The sequence below is a fragment of the Mastigoproctus giganteus genome, chromosome 10, assembly GCF_048544385.1.
Source record: "Mastigoproctus giganteus isolate SK-2022 chromosome 10, ASM4854438v1, whole genome shotgun sequence".
Taxonomy (NCBI): Eukaryota; Metazoa; Arthropoda; class Arachnida; order Uropygi; family Thelyphonidae; genus Mastigoproctus; species Mastigoproctus giganteus.
In genome coordinates, this window is record NC_143584.1 from 35,918,089 (window position 1) to 35,940,455 (window position 22,367).

A 22,367-nucleotide genomic window follows, 5' to 3' on the forward strand; every position below is an offset into this window, starting at 1 on the left:
CTTTCCACTCAAGATCACTTTATCAATCCACTCCTCGAAGCCGATGTCTGAAATGGTCGCTGGCGGGTGAGCCATTATTGGGATGGCTATACCCGTTTCTATTCCTGTAACGTAGCCCAGAGATACATCTGCCTCAAGAAACATCACGTCACCTGGAAGGGGGAAAAAGATCTCCATTCAATCCCTATAACATGCATCGGTGGTGTACATTATACTTTATAATGCTCGTGCATATTTGTATTTTATTTGACATTTGAAAATATTAATTCGTTATCATTCCGACGCTCAAAGGATAATTTTTTATCATGAATAATTACTCCATTTTTGAGTAGTTATTTTATCTGCGAAAATTTATAAAACTCCCAAAGACTTCATAATTCATTTTAAAAAAATCTCACGATCTTAGTTCTAATTTAATAACGTCCACTTACTTTTTCTCACAGATTATAAATTATTCGCTCTACAATCAATTCTTCTCCCTTCAAAGATGGTGTTTCCGAATATGTTTGCTCTGGGTTCTTCCGTGTAAGTTTTCTAGTTACAGGGACCCAGGTAGTCAAGATGTTGAGGCTTTTGCAATTACCAATGGCCTCATTCGGCTTATTCATTTACCTACCAGACAATCCAAACCACACGGTCAATGTTAGTGGGCCTCTCTGGACATCAGATCCAACTTGGTGATGGTGAAAGTCTTCTATCATGGCCGCTTTCAACTCGTGTCGTTTGACAGAATGCAAAATGAGATGGTCAGTAAGATTTCTATTCACTTTTCTTTTAGAATCCTGTTTTAAATTTTCCGCTTTTTAGTGCTTATACAGATTGTGTCAGTGAAATTATTGTTGTATGGATCCTTTATTCCAGACTAAATCAGGGGTTGCATGAACGCGCTAAATGAAATGATTTTTTTCTTGTTTTCCTTCCTGTTACTTCAAAAAAATTGTCTTTGTGAAAAACATTGTCAAATTATGTTATTAACGTACTTTCCCTCCAAACAAGTGTTGGGTGGTATGGGATGTATGGTACACGGTCAGATAACGTAAAAAATCGATATTTTGTCGTTGATAAGAATTAAAGAAAACGTCTCTTGACACAGTAAAGAGTGAGTTAGATATGTAAAGATTTTTTTTTATATTTTGAATGTGCGAAGGAAATCAATCTCCAATAAAATAAATACATTTTGCAGCTAGTTTGTTGTGCATTTTTCTGGAGAGGGAGTTCACATCTTTTATCAGGTTCTCAAAAAGGGGCTAAGAACCAATTCTAAACCTAAAATATGCTCAGGTTGTTCTAGATGAGAATTTAGCATACAATTGCCAACTTCTTTTTATTCCTATACATTAAAGCTGCAACAACTGGAAAACAGTTATTAATGAATCCAACCTCTATTTTGAATAGATTAAGAGTAAAAACTTGCTTCTTGTCCAAATACTGGTCGAACATTCAATATAAACGAAGCGCTTGCCAAAGCCGCAACTTCTCTCCATCCTCAGACAAGCCTACTCACTAGCATCCCACTTTCCTTCTATATCTTTGTAAATCATCTCCTACTGCAGTCAATTCACTGGGTCGTCTTCCAACAGAAGGATGTCGGAAGGAAGAAGGTTAGAAAATCTTGATACCAAGAAGATTCCTGGTCGTGATGGCATTTTTCTAAACCTGTGCTTCTGTTCTGGTTCGCCTTTTCACGCTTTCTTATTCCATTGGTGTGTAGCGTTTCTTTCTATTTGGAAATGTACTCATATCCAGCCAGTTCATAAAAAGTGTGAAAAATCCCTCCAGTCCAATTATTGTCTCATTGCACTCATCTCTACTCTTATCCAAGTAATGGAGAAATCCTCGAAACTTTCCATGTGATTAATGACTACCAATATGAATTGGTAGTCATTCTAAAAAGGTTTATTGGCTTATGTTACTCATCTTTGAACAAATTCCGATGAAACTCAAGCTAAAGGGTGAATCTGTGGTTCTCTCTCTTCCAAACAGGCAACTTCCATTCGTTGTTCTACTATAAACTCATAGAACTGCCTTTGTCTTATTTATTCGTTCAAGATGTGTTTTCTGGAACATCTTCACATGACTTTTCCAAAAATTCAAAGAGCTTCTGTTTTTTCAGCATTCAACCCACAATACCTTTAGTGTTTGCAATTTTATTATGAAATCTAAATTCCGCTATATTTTTAAAACAATCCAATCTCAGTTGAGGTTTCTTTGTTGGGCGACAGAAAATGGTCTTTCTGAAAAACTTCACACTTCCAGTTCTCAAAATCAAAGGTACATAGGAAATGCTGTTGTCGTTATTTGGTTTTTAGGAGCATTAGCAACTAAGGCCACTTTGTTCCGGGGATATGCGGTGGTCATTCCCTGACCTTTCTGCATCCTGCGTATTTGGTGGTCGCGAGCTCGAACCCCGGTCTAATCAAGAAACGTGTGCTACGTACTGCTGCTCCTGCCCACGGAATGCTAAAATTGAGTTGAACCTCTAGGATCTCGAAATGCAAGAATTTGAGAGAACATCTTGACAGAAGAAGGATTTGAAAGAAAATAATCAAGCCAACAAAGCCCTGTTTTCTGCAAGATCTACTATGAATATTATACGTTCAGCTATAAGTCAGCTTCAAAAATCTTTGATAAAAGAGGGCTGAAGAAGAGATCCAGAAATACAACAGGAGATTCAGGAGTGAAGCTTTTGCCACAGAATCAAATTCTGCAAAGATATCACGAAAGAAATAGTGCCAGTCCTGTCAAGTTTGGTAAACCAGAGAGAGACTAGTTGAAATAAATGTCTGTGGACCTCTTGGAGACAATTATATACTGGAGGAGAACGATAGCAAATATGTGATCAATTAAAACAGGGGAGTCCAACCCGTCCCCCGGGATAGGAGCCAAAACAGATAAAATACTGAATGTTGTCTCAAGAATAATTTCTCGAAGTGAAATTTTATTATTTTTTTTCATCAACAGTTAACATACTTAAATACCATAAATGCAAGTATTACGTAACATTAAATAGCATTCTTATTATACGGTGATAATAACATTCTTCAATACTCCAGAAGATACGTAAAACCTAAGAAAAAATGTTCTTAAAAAGTCAATGAGGAACTATATTTTGGGACATGTTAGGAGGAGGTTATCGAGAAAGCGAATACACAGATATGGGCAAGTAGAAAGTTTGGTATATAATCTGGACCAAAGGCACCCAGAGGGAGAAGACGATTAATTGTCACTATGAAATGTTTAGGAGAGATGATCCGTTCATATAGCAGTAATCCTTGTACCAGCAGTGGAAAATAAAGCTAGAAAGGGTTTACTGAAAGCAGTCCAGGTCTGACAAACCTAATTAGCCACTGTGGTGATGTCATTAAAGAACTGGTTAGAATGAATACCTTTATTTAGATTTCAGTAAAACTTTTTGACACAGTCCCATATGATACCCTAGAATATATTTCGAGTCGTCCATTACTATTTTGTGAAGAAATCGTCGACCACGATTTCTATCCACAATTAACATAAGTACTATATAAGATGTAGTTAAGCCACCGGAACATGAAGAAGGCTTTGGAATAATGTGGCAGCTGTCAAAAGAAAAGATTTTCATAAGAGGGATTACAGTGGTCTCAGATATCTTTTAATTCCTTTGCACTGGGACAAAAATGATAATTTTAAATGGTAAATCTTCACAGAACGCGAAAGCTACTAGGCTGCATGGGCATAAAAGAGTCTGTTCAAGGCTTAGACAGAAATGGATGTCAAAAGAACTGATGATTTCAGTAGTAGAGAGGGAAAATGCATGGAATGATCTGTAATAAAATTACTTAGGAGGTTAAGGATTGTAAGGTCCTTTGCTAGTAATGCAAAAACAGTAGCTTAGATTAATATTAAAATGGGAGGAATCAAGTACATTGGCCTACTTGATATCTATGGTAACAGTATCGATAATGATGAACTAGTTGCTGATAGGCTGAATAAATTTTGCATCCACATGTAAAGAAGTTCAAACTTTTACTCGGCCACTGCTTGTGGATAGCAATGGCCCTGTTTTAAGGTCATTAAACCTTAAAGGTTTAATGACCTCCTTAAGTTAATGGAACTTTGGATTCGTTGGATTATTCCCTATAGATTGTAAATAGAGGGACATTCACATAGATCGAAAGGTGGCTCAGTGGATGACATTAGTAACTACAGACCTGTAAGTTTGATATCTGTGACAGGAAAGACTACGGAATCACAGTAGGGCTCTGTTAAGGGCAGTCCATGTCTGATTAATTTAATTAGCCACAATGAGGATGTCAATAATAACTTGAACATTATTTACATTTCAGTAAAGTTTTTGATAGGGACACCAACGAATGATTTGTATAAATTAGAGCATTAACATTGTGTTATGAAAAAGAATAACATTCAACCCCAAGAGGAGTTTCGTAATCTCCAGTTCCTTTTACTCAAAGAAAGCGATCAGTATTATAAACACGAGATTTAATTTTTACGATTGGATGGTGAATACTTCCAAAAATAATTGTTCTGAGATCACAGTGGGTGGAAGAACGTCTCTCATCATCTGTGATAACGTGGTTTTTAGCTCTCCACAACTACCCTACAGCAGCCAGTCTAAATGGTTCGATCTCAAAACTCTATCGTCACCGACGAGCGCGTTCATCCTTAAGGTCGTTAATACCAACTGATGCTGGAATACTTGATCGATTTATAAGAAAATTGAAAAGATAAATATAGAAGACAACATCACTGCTCTTTGTATTAGAACTGTCATAGGCACTCAACAAAGCTGACGTGTTTTCAGCCACAGATACAAAAAGAAACCCAAGCAGTTTCAAAAACATCTTAACGAGATTTATATGAAGCCATAAATGGCCGGAAAGAGTTTTAATTTGTAAAAATTCATGAATATTTTTAAAAATCAAATATAGAAGAGCGATTATCGATTTATTTTATTTCAAACCTCGTAAAATAAAAATTAATTTTATTCTTTTCATTTTGCATACGAATGCTTCTCAAATTCGATTAATACGAAATGAGGCATTTCCTACCTGCCAGCTCCATCTCTAGGCTGGGTCTGGAATTTACGGCATGAGCCCACGTGACATCGCTAACGTCTGCCAACTGCATTTCAGCCGCACACCGCTGTTCGTCCATAACAGCCGACAGGAGAGTAATCCAAAGCCAAACTTGCAGCGCCATGTTACGATCATGACGAACGCCTTTCAAAGGAACGAAAGCATTTTGGAGAATTTTTAAAGCGGAAATAACTACGTCTATCTGACAAAGCATGAACTCGCAATTTTGGAGAAATAACTGAAATCGAGGGCCTTTAAAACAACATAACTGAAACGAATACTGACACCGGTTGTACGCTAGCGTAATCTCTAACCCAAAAACTAGACGGTGTCACAACACTGACGTAACGCAATGTCCGCAGTTTCGTCTGCTCCGCAGGAATGAACGCTGTTCCAGTGACGCGGCAAATCCTGTGGGTTGAGTAGAAAACAGAAATTACAAATTATGTCTATTTTTAGCTTCATATTGTGCGCTATAAACACCGTAATACAAAGTTCACTGTTTTCTGGAACAAGGCTGTTATTTTATCTGTTTCTCTTTTGTTCTATATAATTGTTATTTCGAAAACGATAAAAAATAATTACTTGAAAGGAAAGAAATTCGAAAGCTATATTGGGTTTCGAACTCTGGAAATAATCGCACCTTTGGACTGCCATCTAACGATACTGAAAGATCTCTGAGAAAAAGGTGTGGAAAAATTAATCTGTATTTTTGTTGCCGATGCTTTCTTTCTTTCGTGGACGAAGAAAGTATCAATCACCACTCATACATCAAGAATTGTTCAACCATTCAGTGATGATACTTTTCTTATGGTTCGAACTAAAAGGCACACGCGTTTTTCGCTCGATTCGAGACAAGTGGCGAACCCACTATACTATCCTCGCCAATTGTCTTAATTCAAATCCTGGTGAACACCAAGAATTGTTAAAAACATTTAAGCCTAGGCTCAGAATTCATTGGTTTCTCGAAAGCTAAGGAACAAATACATAATTCAATTTAGATTATGATGGAACTCTTGCTAGCTATTTTATTTAATACAAGGTGCGGCTAAAATGAAACGAGAATCTTTGCCTTACTATTACGCATGTTAACAACATTCATATCATGATGTAACTTGTTTTTTACTGTACAGATTAATCGTTGTTTTGATTGATTCAGTGTTTTAACCATTTGACAGAAGGGTAGAATGGTTCTCAGTGAGAGAGTTTTAAATGAAAAATAAGTTCACAACACTGGAGCGCTCGCCTTATTGGTCAGACCTGGCGCCATACGATTTTCTTTTGTTCCTGAAAATTAAAATCCACCTCAAAGGAAAACGATTTGAGGATTTAGCAGACATTCAGAAGAACACAATGCCGCAATTAAAGGCGAGGGCTTCCAGTGCTGTTTTTGATCCTGGAAATCGCAAATGGAGCGCATTTTCGTCATGCTAAGAGTTACATACAATCACCCGATGACTTGGCTTGGCTTTTCTTTTCTTCTTACTTCTCTCCATCTCAAAGAATCATCCAACCAGTTTCTTGTTCATGCTGAAAGTCAGTTTGAAATCGATAGCGTAAGCGACAAGGGGTCCGAAACCAGATTGTTTATGGCAGCAGACAGATCTTTTTCATAAAATTTCTAAATGCGTTTTCATTGCCCTATTGAGTCGTCTGCAATTCTTCATAGGTATGGTATCCTGAAGATCTAATTTCAATTGAATACTGGCTGATTATAAGAAACATGTTACAGTATAACCTCTCAAACAAAATAATAAAGATGTGTAGACTATGTGCATATATTTCTCCTAAAGGTTATTGGAATCTGTAGTACTATGGGTTGAAAAAACAAAAGATGCTTTTTGACACGAATTTCTGCAAATTATAATGGAAGTACATAAGAAGGAAGGTTACTCACAACAACAGATGTAGACGGGATAAAAAGTCAATTCGGCGACTTGAGACACGTATTCAGATTGGTTTCGAAGAAAAGGTGAAATTACAAATGTTAACTCAGAAGAATAATCTCTATGGGGAAAGTTAAGTAGCAGCACCCGAACGTTTTTGTGATAGGCAGTGGAATGAGCCCAGATATGGGAGCAATATTCCAAAAACTGGATCATTTGACGAAGTATTGATTTGTTAAATCTGAGCATGGAAAGCTGTAATTACTTGAATTAAACAGAAACCAAGGTCCCTTCACAAATATTTATTGGTAAAACTGATGGCTAGCTTACGCTACAGATTAAAGTTAGGAGAAAACAACCGCAGCCTTTGTGAACAGAAATGAAGGAAAGACTAAAAGAATGAGATAACTTATCCATATGAAATTTTCTTGTTGACTTCATTTACCATACCTTCCGCCTCATGTGATTACGAGATCATAGTACCCAGTGCACGTGCTGTAGTGATGCACAGCACGCAGAAAAGTTGTAATGTGCGAGCGCACAGCACGTACATGGTCTTCTGTGTGATTAAGAACTCGACAGGCAAGATTTACTGCCTTTTTCGCTGATAGACCTAACCAGACATTATTTGCACGGACTCTCTCATCTTAATGGAGAACTTTGATCAAACATCTGTGAGACATTTCATATTACGTGGAAAGTATAAGCGAGTAAACAGAACTGTATAAATAAATGTTCTATTTCTTAATCAACAACACGTAGAATTTCAGTTACTGTTACATAAAATTTAAACAAAGATTGGAGTCAGTCTGTTCCGTGGATACTCTGTTCAATCATACATTTCAATGCCATTTAAAGCGGCAATCAACTGGATATATTGGCGATGTTACGTGTGACATTGGTCTTCCATATCGCTCCAGCTAATTGTCATGGTTGTTAGAGGTTTGTCCACTGGTATTACAATAATCTGCAAAAAAACAAAAAGATTGAGATTTATTTAAAACAAAACACAATGTTCTTTGAAAAATCTTGGACAATACCTTCACTATAACTAGAGTTGTTAAAATTGAAATTTAAATTGCTATAATAAATGTTTATTTGAGTAACTGGCTGCAACCATAACAGTGCCTGTACCCTGTGTTCCAAGAGAGCTGCTATAGACTGTTTATGATGTGGGTAAAATTAAACTAAACCGATTTCTAAACACCCACATTTGAAGGGGGCATCATTGCAGCAAAATGTGAATTTTGGCCGTGGTAATCAATAAATGGTGTGGTTTACAAAAGTCCACAGGTGACTCTATGAAATTGTCGGCTACATATGACACCATGCCAAGGTCCACTTTATCCATAATAGTTGCAACAGTTTGAAAAGACGTTACTGGAAGGCCAAACTGAATACAGTCCAAAGAAAGCAACTGAGTTGTTCTTGAAGCACAAGTACACGAATTCACTTTTTTTTTCAGTAAGACTTCTGGTTCTTTGCGGTCGCTAATGAGAGGCCAAGAGACATTTGGTCTGTTGGAGAATACATCTCTTAAATGATGCATCATGAAACATGTCTTCAGGCACATCTACTCCAGATGAACATCTCCAAACTGTGAATCACTTTTCTTCACCGATAATTCCTGCTAACATTTTCATTAACACGTAACGCAAAGCTAACCGACTGTTACATAATTCTCTTCCCCCTTTCGGGACAATGGGCCAATAGTCAGCTCTCTGGCATTATACAATTCAACAAGTCGGTTTGTTCCTGTCCAAACGAATACATCTATTGTGTAGCAAGTATTAGGTATTTAAAAGCTACTTATAGTTATATTTCATAATTTGCCCAATTAACTTTTCTTTTAATAACACGACTGCGTTACATTTTAGCCAAATAATCAAGGTATATTTAAATATTAATTAAGCAGGTCATTAATCAATAAAAGAAACTTAACTTACGTTTTTATAGCTATAAGAATCGACAGCTACCATCTTGGTCTCTCCATAACTTTGTACTTTCGCTTTGATGGATTGGGGATTGTCGACAAATACTTTGATCTTTCCAAGAACAGGTTTCATCTTATCATCCTTTATAGTCTCCTTTTCCGTGATGTTCAAAACGCACTAATTTAAAAATGAGGATTTATTTTCAATGACCATTAAGCATAAACAATTATAATGACTATCTTGCCATTCGCCTGTGACCAGAAGAATTTAAACTGCATGGCAGCTCACCCATCGAACAACTTTGCAAAGGCAAGTTCATTCTGCTGTGAGAATTAAGGTCATACCATCTGTGTAGTCTTAAATCAAGCTGGCCACAAACTTCTGCCAAGTTTAACATGTATAATTATTTAATTATATTAATATACGTCATTATCAAGAAATTTGAATTACCTGTGCTTGTCGAAAATAGAACAGGTAGTATTTATTTTTCATTATGGTATCTGAAAAACAATTTATGAATTGCTAAGCATTTTAAAATTAATAGCATATTGCCTCAGTTCAACAAACATAGAAAATATAATAGGTAGTCGTCCAAAACAAAGATAAGCACACCTTGATACTCACCTTTTGTGATTCCATCATCCCAGAAGAGTTCACCAGAAGATAAATTCGATTTTGGAAGAACAAATAGTGTAAATGGACTTTTCCGGCTTGAGAAATGAAAAATAAGATAATACATTTCATAAAACTTTTGATTTGCTGGATTTATAAATTATGACTAAAATAACTTTATATATCGCCACATTCATTAATATTATAGCCTAATATCCAAGTATTGGACTGGACCTGAACCAAAGAATTCAGCTCCAGATCCCTTTCATCAATTAAAAACATCTAGGAGGGAAAGCAGACCAAAAAGGTTAAAACACTCACAAATCAAGGGATCGCATAATTTGAAACCTAGGCCACAGTCCCAGCCAACATCCTGGAAGTGTTCAATACTCTACGACTTGATGTATCGCATTTCTTCCATGATAGAAACGCACGCCTGAACTGAGCTCTAGTTAACACACATCTCACGTGTTCAATAGATAGTAGCACTAAACAGTGAGCAGACTTTATTCAATTTCGGACTTCCTAAAACTTCAAGATACGAACCTGCACTTAGCAGATCAGATATATTGAATTCATTGTACACACTTCTAGTGGCTATTCGATGTGTTTAGGATAAACTAGTTCACAGTTGAAATCAAGAGGGAAAAAAGGTATTTGATTTCGTTATAATGAGCATTATTTATAACAAATTGGCCTGATAATCCCACCTTTCATTAGTGTTGATTCCAGGATCTTGTAGTGGTAAAATGGATCCTCCTCGAAGGTGGAGTATTGGATCGTCTAAGTCGGTGATTTCAACGAAGTCTCCAGTATGCAACTGCCTTTTAGTCTGAAATGGAATTCCATATGGCATTTGTAATCTGCAGTTCTTTATATTAAAAGGCAAGGTTAGTGTCTTATTTGAAAAAAAAAATATGAATTTACCTCAGCCAAAGAGAACTGATACCATACGTCATCTGGTAGATAGATTTCAATTTTTTTCACTCCCTAGAAGTAATAATATTTTTAGAGTTAGCTACAGAACGATGAAAACGCATGAAATACAACAAAATAAAATAGGAAACGTAGAAACCATTTACAAAGGAGGTAGGTAGTCAAATAAAATGTCAGAGAGGGTGATTGACCTTCGACTAAGGTAAGCTCACACAGTCATCAGGACGGATCGAGCTATGACAGTTGATGATAAATAATGGTAGCAAAGCTTGTCGTCTCAGAACGGAATTGTGCGTTATGCATGAGGCTGAAAAACCATACTCCCTCCAAATGACATCGGCTAGCCAGACTCTATTGTAGAGGTCTTTAGAAATTCTTCTGGGTTCAGTTCCTGTCGACGACAGGAATTGAACCCAGCCCTTTCCAAAGAAGAGACAGATGATGACGCACCGTGCAGACTAAGTTGCCATGGAGAATGCAGTACAAGAGGATCTGTTTTAAAGTTTATTCTGAAATTCTCAATGATGGGCAGAAGCATCTGCGAATGGGATTCCCTCTGCAGACGTGATGTGACTGTGGGTGAGACATTAGTGGAGTTACTTTGATCCAGAGAGCAGAGAAAACACTGGAAGGTTATGCTGCTGTGTCACTTCAAGTGTATTTATTTACAAAAACAACAAGCGGCCCCTTGCCAGAAACTGGCAAATCCGCTATGTACATACATATTATATACAATGTCATAGGTGTAATGAACATATAACATGTTTACACTGCAAATCACAAGTATCACAGGAAACACGAGACAGCAGTCTTTTTCTGTCCTAGGAAGAACGAAAACCGCACCCACTGGAGGTAGTGCTAGCTAATCCCGTACCCACAGCTGAACAAACTGGGGTACCAGCTAAAAAAAAAAAAAAAAGTAGATGGCAGGTGATATCAATAGACATTGCAGGTGTCGGGTTGGTTCCTTGTTGTTGATAGACCTGAGAAGAGTTGCTTTCTTTTGGTGAAAACAGCAGAGAAGAGAATGATTGAGAATTTTCAGTCAGTGCCACTTCATTTCCTTACAGCAGCTTGTAGTGTATATCTGTTCATCGTGGTACAGGTTCCAACGATAAATGTGCGTCCAGGTTTCCTCAATACCACACAAGCAGATATTGGTGTCAGACAAGCTAAATTGAAATAGTTTGGAGTTGATGGAGCCGTGCCCAGTAAGTATATACGATGTTGTTAGACTGGAAGAAAACCATTGGCGGACGTTCTTGTTGAGTGGTAACTGCAGGAACAAAACAGCGGGTGACTTGACCAGTAGTTTTGGAATCCCATCGTGACTGTCACAGACTGATAAGTTCATTCCAGATTCTCCGTTTCTCGTCTTTGATTTTAGCAGTTAAGTTGCATGAGATGCCGCGAATCTCGCCAGAAACTCTGTGCTTTAAACGATAGCATAACCCTTTGAAGATGACATGCAGGTCTAGTGGTAAGACTCCAGCAAGGTCCTGCAGCCCCGGAGCATAGCAAGCAGCATAATCCGTTGAATGGAGATGAGCTTGGAACGGAGTTTAACATTAACGGCTCTATTAAACCAAACTCCCGCAGCATATGTTGCTATTGGTGCAGTGAACTTCTTAATATGAGAGGAGAAGGTTAACCTGTAATCTAAAATTACGCCAAGATGTTTTAATTCAGGAACAAAAGGGATTTGCTTTCCGTCTATCATTATATTAGGTCTTCTGTAATCTAACTTGCCCTTAAAAACCATCAGTTTTGTTTTTGTGGCAGATATTCGTAGTTTATGTATACTCGACTACTTGATTAGCTCAGAAAGAGTTATATTGGCTGATTGTTCTAGTTGAAGACGCGATCGACCTGGAATTGGAACAAAATCATCGGCGTAGGCAAAGGCAGAGATATTGTCAGGTTTTTGCATGAGCCGGCTGTCCAAAACAGGGGTCCCAGAACTGATCCCTGGGGGCATCCTCTTGAGAGAGATTACTTGGATGAGCCTTCTAATAACTTGGAATAGTTGCTCATTTCAAGTGTAGAGGTAAAACAGTCAACTCACAGAATTCCGCATAACAATTATCCAGAAAAGCAATTGAGAATCCTCCATTAGGTCCGGATTAGTCGCCTTGGGATTCTCTTATTAATTCTCTGGCAAGATATCTATTCCACAGTATTAAAACATTGGTCCTCACAGCAACCAAGACTTTCATAGCGCATTGGCATCTTAGGCCATGATGTGCCGAATCCAGAAAATTAATAACTGATGGAGTAATCCTGATTGCTGTTCTATACTACACGTATATTAAACATTACCTTAGATACTAACTCTTACAATACACATCACGCGTTAATAGACTTAATAATTATTAAAGTACTATATTCTAACGAAAGAGGTATACTTAAAATGATTTGCTTGCCTCATGTAAGACTGGAGATATAAGAAGAGAAGAACCCCACATGAATTGGGTATCAATGCCCCAAGTCTTTTCATCTCTAGGAAATCTGAACCAAAAAAATAAATAAATAGTCTCAGATTTCTGATGCATCAAAAATAGTATCTTGTTTAACTGTAATATTAAATAAAGAATAAAAACAGGGCCAATGCATCTTCCCCCAGTAATACAGACCGGTGCACCTACTCGTGGAATACAGGCCTAACGACTGTGCTGCCATCTGTGTGCGCTTTGTAGAATAACGTATAGAGATAAGGTAGCAATGCATATCGTATTTCCAGGGCCCTTCTGGAACACTCGGCAACGTCCGGCCACACTGCAGGATCCTGGTCCTGGATTCAAATTAAATTTTGATAATTAAAATATGTACGTCTTTTAATGCTATTTAATTAAATAAATTATGATTAGATATTTATTTAACCATAACTTACGATATTTCCGAAGCCATTGTGATTTCTGCTAAAGGGATAAAAAGCTCCAAGTTGCATCCACCTTTTGCACATTTCTTGAGTAGCGTTGGAGAAAAACCCACATATATCGGCGCCGACCTACAAATAATACCATATTGTGGTCTGCTTAGGTTCGAAGTTACTGATAAAAAAGTTATTCGGATTATGAAGGGGATTTATACTTACAAAAGGGATTCCAAATAGATTAAACTCCAGCATACCTACAAAAAAATTAAGAAATTCGAGTGAATAACTACTCAACCATCTCTTATGTAATTAAATATTCACAACGAGTTACAAACATAAAAGTAGTAGTGGATTTTGTACTTTCGTGGGCCTAAGTGGGAGTACTTTTTGGCGCCCACGTTCTATAACTTGTCTGTGCATAAATTAATCATTCCAACTACAAAGGAATGTTTAACTGTTAAAAACATTATGTAGACTTCATCAGAAACTGATGGAATTACAAGCAGCCTAAGCTCACAATCGTGATCTTTCTTGCTTCTCTGGTCCATCTGTGCTGTGAATAATAAAGGATAAGGTATAAATTCCTTTCCAAACATTATGGGCAATGTCTGCAAGGATATAACGAGAACATTTCTGTCAACTGGCAGAATCCATCTGAGGTTAATCTTACATTTATTGTAGTAGTATTCCTAAAAAAAAAAAAAACTTAATAATGTAAAAATATACAGTAATTCTATTTACCAATTATAGATCGTCTGAGATCCTTCCACCTGCTTTCGTTATCCCCTAGCCAGTGTCCTGAATATAGACCACTAGATGGGTAAGTGGAGCGAGATATAACAATCCCTCTTTCACCAGTTGCTCTCTCCAGACCCCTATCGATTAAAAATGCTTTTTTTTTTTTCTTTCCAAAACTTCTAACAAACAAACAGTACATTGAAGAGCAATGATAATTAGAAGGAATGGTTTGTCACCCAGAAATATACTTACTGAAGTGTTGGCTTAGCTTGACTCCAACCATATAAGTTATGAACATCATAGTGAGCATATTCTGACTTTTCTCCTTGTCTGGCACATAAACATATCGTCTTTTGAGAAAGCCTGACATTTTTCCCATATGATGAAGGAAATTCTAAATGGAAAGGTAAATGTTTATCCAGTTCTTCATACCTATTACAATACAAAGTTTAATTGTATAAAGTAATTGCTAGATCAAGCTGTTTTAATTTAAAATATAAAAAACTACTAACTTGGTATGAATGAAGGGTCGTCATACAAATTCTCGGGGCACTTCAAGCTCCAGCATGTCCCTGTATGGACCTCATTGGAACAATACCATGGCTTCAGATCGTTGGTTCCAAAATTTGCTGGCTCGTTCATGTCCTGAGAGATGTATTCAAGATTTCTTTCTTAATTCTTAAAACTAACTTTAATCAAAAATAATTTTAAACACGAAAGGTATTCACACAATCTCATAAATTATAACGTTGGTAAAAATTTTAAACTGTTCTTGGAAGATTCGTTTTTAATTCTTTAAGTACTAGATTTCAACCATATATGATGGATATTGTATACTTTTCAGATAATAGATGGTAACAAAAACAGCATGGGATGCGTATTCCATTTTTTTCTCAAGTTTTGCGTTATACTGTCTAAAAGTACAATTGGCATCCAGTAAAGAACTTCTGGACATAAACATTATACTCGAGAAAGAAATGGAGGAGTTGGGGGGGGACTGACTATAGAAATCTCACTCAAGGATAACTGTCACTTAAAAAAATTGCGTTCTTTTTATGAATATGTGAGATTTTCAGCTACGAACAATGTTCCTTCTTTAATCGACCGAAATTTATTGGTTTTTCAAAAACAATTAAAGGCACTTCATCATTAAATCTATAAAAGTAAAACAGTATAGTGATTTGCAATGTCTATGGTACCGGTTCTTTAGAATTTTAAAGAATACTAAGTGTGATCACTATTTTAATTATGTTATTCATAGCTTGGATCTTGGTATCTACCCAAAGTTCTTTTGAATTGCACTTTAGGCAGGTGAAATCGGGAGGTCTCGCTTAAACAACCACCAACGATCATACAGTCCTCAATTCCATGGAAAGGCCGTTTCAGGAATCGACAGCCACAAAGATCTTGGTGTCGTTTCTGATCCTCAACTAGGAGAATATGGCCATATTGAGATGGTGCTAAACAAGTTAAGCAAACTTCGCTGGAAAGCAATGCATCTTAATGACTGTGACAGAAAATTTATATCTAGACAGCCCCAATTTGTAGTTTACTTTATTCCAGTGAAATATTGCTTTAGGATAGATGATGTATTACTGAAATGGGCAACCAAGTAATTGTCTGGGAACGATTCGTAACCATGAAGAGACTTTACAATTAACATTTATGAAATTCATTCAACTCACCGTCCAAAGACCATGAAATTCAAGCAACTTCCGATGTGCAATGATTTCTTCCATCCACCAATGTTTAGTGCTGTTTCGAAAAAAGTCCGGAAATGCAACAGGACCATCTGGCCACACCTGAAAATGTTGAGTAATTACTTATTTTTAACATCTCCTAAATAAGTTAAGTACACACTCAAAAGCTACACATCTAACCTTTCCAAACATAATTCCTGTGCTTTTGTTTACGCCATCGGGAAAGTCTTTGCGGTCTTGATTTGGTGGCCATTTTATGAAAACATCTTCTTTAAGACCTCTGTTGTATGGTTCATTTGACGTTTCATTGGCTTCGATGGCAGGGTCCTACAGGAAGCAAAACAATCTTTTAAACTATATACAAATGTGTTATTAAATGTATTTATCACATTAACAAAACGCTTACCAGAATAATAATCCATCTCAAATTGTGTTTAACAAAGGTCTGCTTCATGTATTCCGGAAGGCCACTGAAATTTTCTTCACTCAACGTAAAGTCTTTACGATGATCCATGTGGTCAATATCAAGATGTTGAACGTCCTGAAAAAGATTTATAAAGGACTAAATTTCAAAATAAGAGCAATGCGACTCAAAGTACACTATTAATTCAGTGGTACACAAACGCCGGGCTATCCACAGTGAGGAAGTTGCAGACAATTTAGACTGTAAGAATTATGTGAAATTTTAATTGTTTTTTTAATTGAAAAAGGACATTTTAGTTTCTTCGAAATTATGTAATATATTTCGCGTTCTCGGTCGGTCTTTGTCATACTGAACAAAGCAAAAACAGTCATAGTAATCTGACTCAGCAATCATTACAGAAGAATTTTGAGCGACTCATCTGGGTTTAATATACTTCAACTGCAATGTCATGAAGCTATCCCATAAGTGCATCTCCAACGTCAGAACATATTTCATAATAAAGTTTTGTAAATAACGAGCAGCAGTCCTTGAACAATATCTATCTTTCTCGCTTCCAAACTAAGACTATCCGCCATCCCAATTGGATTAATTAAAACAAATTTTAATCAGGATAAAGTTTTCAAATGAAAGTAAGAAACGGGGTTATATGTTGCTTCAACATTCCGGCTGTGCGTCCGGTTTCTAAACCCGAAAATCTGGTAACCCAGTTCAAAAATGTACGAATTTTGAGTTTTATGGCAGGATATGTTAGGAACAGAGGAACTTACGTGTGGAATTTGAGCTGCCCTAGTTCTGTTTACAAGGACTTGTACATTTTCCAAGGAATTATACCCATAGCGACTAAGGTGGAATCCAAGAGCCCAATAGGGAGGTAGCGCAGGACGGCCAATCATCTAAAATCAAAAGAAATAATGTAAGTATATATGCAGGCAGGCATGTTTTCTGTAACAACTGGTTGGAATAATGTGGTTACAAAGCTTCTTACCCCTGTGTACAGCTGAATGACTTCTTCAGGAGTGTCACCCACGAGGATTAAAAAGTCTAGGATTCCCCCATTTGTTCTGTACGACAACGCAGGTGCTGGCATCAGTGTATACTCTGCAAAAGCAACACTTAACTTTAGAGTTAAGCTGCTGTTATGATTTTTAAAAAATCAGTTATTTCTAAAAGATATCTATAACCAGGGCTCGAAAAATTTATTCAAGATCTAGTCGCCAGTTAGGATGCAGAATACTAAAAAAAATCTTCTGAAACTGAAATGAAAATGCTGGTATTTACTTTTATCCCTAAAGTAACCGATATAAATTTCGGTCATGCTGTACCTTTGTCGGAAATGGCAGTCAGCCTAACAGCTGATAAACTGACGTATTAGTCGCCATGGCAACTTTGTTTGTCGAGCCCTGCCTATAATGGAGGTAAATACAATATGTAATGGTCTGATTCGATAGAACAGAACTTCCAGAAAACAATTTTTTAAACAGCATCCCAGAAGTACTTCTCCTACGTTTGGAATTCCACAAATACAACACGAAGAGCTCATTCATTCATCCAACTGCTCACCATTATGATCACGACATAGATGCATTACTGAGGAAAGTCATCAATTACTTTATGGCAAATATCCAAGTTTATGGTATCCACTTCACTGGAAGTGATGGGGGATTTTGCAATGTACACCTCTTTCAGGAACCTCATATACAGTAATCGTAGACCAGCTCTTGTCCATGTGCGGGGAAACCCATTCGTAGAACTGGTCTCCAACCAGGATCACCTTCATTGAGTGGGCGTATACAAGGAAACATTCATCGAGTGGAAAGTTATATATTGTTCATTGTAAAATGCTAATGTCGAGTTGATTATGAAATTCCACTCTTGCCTATTTTTCGATTACTGACCTTCCTTGATTTTCTTAAATAGTTTTCTCAGCAATTCTTTCATATCGAGACAAACCTCTTCTTCAATACTTTTACATATCCTGAAGGTTCTTTCCAACAACCTCTGGCTGTATGATCCAGGATACTTCAATTCATATATCCAAGGTCAAAGTCAAGGCCTAAACCTCTACTTTTAACTCTGTCCATCAGAATTAACGTGAAAGAGAGAAGCTTTAAACTGAATGACTTTTCTTTTGCAATCTATAAAAAGATGAAGATATAAGGAAGTGGCATACTTATAGGACACTCCACAATGAATGAAATATTTGAAGTTTCAAGGTGTACTTGCCCATAGCGTTACTGTTCAACAGGAGGACTCCATGGGATTTTCCATCACTCTCCAAGCAGGTATAAAAAGGATGCACTCCATAGAGATTCTGATTTCCCTAAAAGAAAGTCTGAAATTACTATTCAAAGATACTTAAAGACACAGATGTATATTTCCATCAATAAAAATTAACTTTCTGAAGAATGGAATCATCCAGGGGAAAAATTCAGTACGTGTTTTCTTCTTTCTATCAATAAAATGTAGTGAAATAAACTGAGAATCCTTACATTTAGCTTAAGTTCTTGGAGTCTAATTCAAATGGAAAGGGGGGGGGGATGCTTTCCGGGAGTTACTAGCACAAATAATACTACTTTCAAGCGCTAGATGTCAGCACAAGACGGCCCTTACGAGGAACTCGTGAGGTCGGGCGAACACCTGAATGAGTAAGTTAAGGTCAACTTTGGTGAATACAGCGTGTACAATCATACACAAGTATATGACTGTATATATATATATATTCAATGGCAGCTTTCACTTGAGGAGTTTAAAGTATTAAAAAAAAGAGAGAACTTTTATTGTTTTATAAGATCATATTTTAGGTACATTCCCTTTATTTTTGATAATTTAATATGTTTAAATGAATGAATAAAACATTCTTTTACAGTTGCAAATTCAGGCGTCGGATTGAACGACAAGCAGATTGAATTTAACAGTGAACTGAGCTAAGTTTGCTGTTTTAATATTCAGAAACTGAACTTACATCCTTCGGTGGTTCGTCCCTCGCGAACAGGGGCCATGTTTGGTAGTTCAAATCATGGCGAAACGACCTATGGGTATTTTCACCGAATCCGTAGATATTTTTCGATGGCAAATAAGTGGCAATCTGCAGGAATTGATCAGAAAACATGAACCCTCCTATCGTGGTGTTCCAGCTGAAAAAAAAAAAAATTTAATTCCTCTTAATATAGCAATGTTTGTTTAGTTAAATACAATGTCTATCACTCAACTCAATAAAATAAGTTCTGCAACAAAATATGTGTGAATTTGGCTCGTAGATGTGGTCTCCACTTTGTAATGGGGGCCTGTTTAATATTATTTGAGGGTAGAAAATCTCCCTCGTCCATGAAAATTTACCTCTACCTATCCTTCACTGAAGTTTAATTTATTCTAATGCAATTCAAACACGATAGTTTTGACTCTTTGGAGTTCACATCTGTTTTCTGTCAGTCGCTTAACACATTTGCCGAGAATCAGCAACTACAGATAAAGAAAGAAAGAAATGGATAGAGCCATTTTCCTCTCACTTAATCCTAATTAAAGGGCAAATAGCTTTGGAATCCATCCAGCAGACATATGCTCGCAATTACCGAAATGAATCTCACGATGAAAGCAGTTGTAAAGTGCTTCTATGCTATTACATTAAAATCAATTATATTAATAATGGTAAGAATAATATTCATTGACATTCGTTCAAATAATAAACTAATATCAACTTTAATGGTCTACTCACAGAGCTACTCCATTGGATTTTCTCTTGACATAAAAATGAAAAGCGCTACCTTCATCACTCAATTCAAACTCGTATTTCAATTTGGTAGATGCATCTGCATGACCTACTTCCATAAAATCTTTGGACAGAGGAACTTTGTACCTCTTCGTGTTGTTGGAATCTTCAAACTAAAGAAGAAATGGTTTCCTTGTTACATAAATACGGATAAAGAATTGTTCAAAATGGATATATGACAATGCTAAAATTAAACTGTCTACCTAACTGATTGCATGAACAACAGACATCCATCTGATTATGGAATATATTCTATTGTACTACCGAAAAGTCACTGTTCTTACTGTAGGAATTCGTGTGGTTTCGGAATACAGCTATTCTGGCCTATAAAGGAAAGGTGGATCAGTCCGGAATTCATTTCAAATCTGTACATCAAAGGAGTTAAGAGTTTAAGAAAGAAATTGTATGTCATATGGAGAATTCTGCGCATTATTGTCAACAGTTGGAAGTCCATTTCTTCTTAAGACAACTGGTAGCTTTGGAGCTGCAAATAGCCAGAGAAAATCCATTAAGTATTTCCACCACATGTAGAGAGCTCTATGTTGAAAATTCTCTTTTTGAGCCTTATATAACAAAAGATAAGGCACACAAAACCTGCATGGGTCAACGAAAATTGGTCTCGTGGAGCGATGAGAGTGTTTCTATAGGGAGAATGCTTACTACCTGAGTGTACTGCCTCATTTGCGAGGAGAAGGAGGTAACAGAGGCTGGGATGGGGGCTGTTTCTGGTAGTATAGATTAGATCCACTGGTGAGGGCATGCAACCATGAATGCTACATCCTACATTGATGATCTGGAATTCTGAGTGACCCTTATAGCATATCTTCTAAAAGTGGCTGGCCAATCTCACTGTTCGGACTAGAAAATGTAGCCTATGTGACAGATATTTCTGTCACTGACTAGCTATCTCTATGGTTTGGGCCTTTAACGCTAATCAAACAACCCAACGAACCACTCTTAAATGAATATTAACATGGATGTCCAAATACCAGGGGAGATCATTAATTTCCGGTAACAGTCCAAGTGAGATCTCATGCGTGATTAAAAAAAAAGAACCTTCTGTTACTAAGTTGTATATTCGAAGGTTTTTTTTTATTATATCAACTTATACTATATTTAAAAAGTTATTATTTTCTTTCAACGGTACACTATGCCAGTGGCATCGGCATGCGAAGTTTGATATACCAATATCATTTTGGCCAAGGCTTTCCAGTTGGAAAACAATCTTTATAAAGTGTTTGTTAAAATTAAACCCATGGGAGGCTACAGGACGTGTGTTTGTAACGTTCACTTCTTACCCAAATAGCTGTTTCAAAAGGTAAGGTAATAATAATTCCTATGGGTCGACAAAATCTGTGACAATTGCCTTTAGTCAGGAAATGGCTAAAGGTACCATTCAGACTAATTCTAAATCTACAACTAAAATTAGCCTGGAGTCAAGAAGATTTTTTTTTACTGAATTTATTCAAAGAAATTTTCAAAAAAACAGCCCTACCTTGAAGCGCAATATTTTCTCCGATAAGTATTTAACCTTTAGAGTGACCCTATCAAACATGTGTCCATATAGAGAAATGCTAGTCTGTTTAGATAATTCTGCTCTGATTCCGTTGTTATAATTCTTCTTGGCCATCAGGGTGTATGGAGAGAATCCTCTTGGAAGGCGGCACCGTGGAATTGAAGGATACCAACGACAACCAACAGTCTCGCAGCTTCTCTTGTCTACAGGAAAAAGAATATAAATAAAGAATAAACGAAACGTAATTTTGAAATAACTAAAATCGAATCATTTTAAATAAATGGTTAGATTTCGTCTACTTTACATGTTACCTTTAAATCCTGGGCACTCAATGGAGTCGAGATTCATGGCAAGTGACATATTGTAGACTATCACAGCCCCACTGATAACTCCAGCAATAGTTCCAAGAGCCAGTAGCCCTAGAAGAACAGCAACTCGCCGAGGTGGACATGTTTTACATTTTGGAATCCTAATCGTAAACAACTCTGATTCGGCCATTATCTGCAAAGATAAAGGTGTTACTGTCAGAATACGAAATGAGAAAATTAGAATATTTCATCACGGTGCAATGAAATACTGCGAATTTAATTTTCTCCTTTAGTATTGGTGTTATGTAATGTGTTTGCTCAGCAGTCTTTGGTGTACGTGTCGGAGAATTCAATATCAACTGCTTAATAGGAGACGCTTCAAAATGAGACAGATGACACAAACATGTGTTGTTTGCTTTCTACTACAGTTACAGCATAAAAAAATACGTTACTTCCGCGTAGGCTACTGTTTTGAGGTTTCTACATTTATCTGTTTACTGCGCTCACTCGATTGCTTTTCATTTGCCAATATCCAGTTTTCAATGTACACTGGAAGCTGTCCTGTCTTACCAGGAAAGATCTGATTATAATTGCTTCATT

At 36.8% G+C, this 22,367-nt stretch overlaps 1 protein-coding gene across 2 annotated transcripts; it reads right to left on the reverse strand.

The window, feature by feature from the left end:
• Positions 1 to 21: 21 nt before the first annotated feature.
• LOC150078975 (sucrase-isomaltase, intestinal-like) lies at positions 22 to 22,029 on the reverse strand. Of its 2 annotated transcripts, none has more exons than XM_090384042.1 (23): positions 21,771 to 22,029; positions 21,439 to 21,662; positions 19,890 to 20,056; positions 19,140 to 19,311; positions 18,401 to 18,497; positions 17,163 to 17,275; positions 16,945 to 17,070; positions 16,160 to 16,294; positions 15,934 to 16,080; positions 15,739 to 15,855; positions 14,566 to 14,698; positions 14,306 to 14,447; positions 14,057 to 14,190; positions 13,535 to 13,569; positions 13,331 to 13,447; positions 13,086 to 13,231; positions 12,864 to 12,948; positions 10,432 to 10,494; positions 10,215 to 10,336; positions 9,517 to 9,602; positions 9,343 to 9,392; positions 8,905 to 9,069; positions 22 to 152 (listed from the first exon to the last, which is right to left on the reverse strand). In XM_090384042.1, the coding sequence occupies exons 1-23, from the start codon at positions 21,955 to 21,957 to the stop codon at positions 144 to 146; spliced, it is 2,772 nt and encodes a 923-aa protein (XP_090240168.1). In that variant the 5' UTR covers positions 21,958 to 22,029; the 3' UTR covers positions 22 to 143. The 2 variants fall into 2 exon arrangements, with proteins under 2 accessions (XP_090240168.1, XP_090240167.1); XM_090384041.1 differs by lacking the exon at positions 22 to 152 and adding an exon at positions 7,745 to 7,925 and having other exon boundaries at positions 21,771 to 22,028.
• Between the last annotated feature and the right edge of the window lie 338 nt (positions 22,030 to 22,367).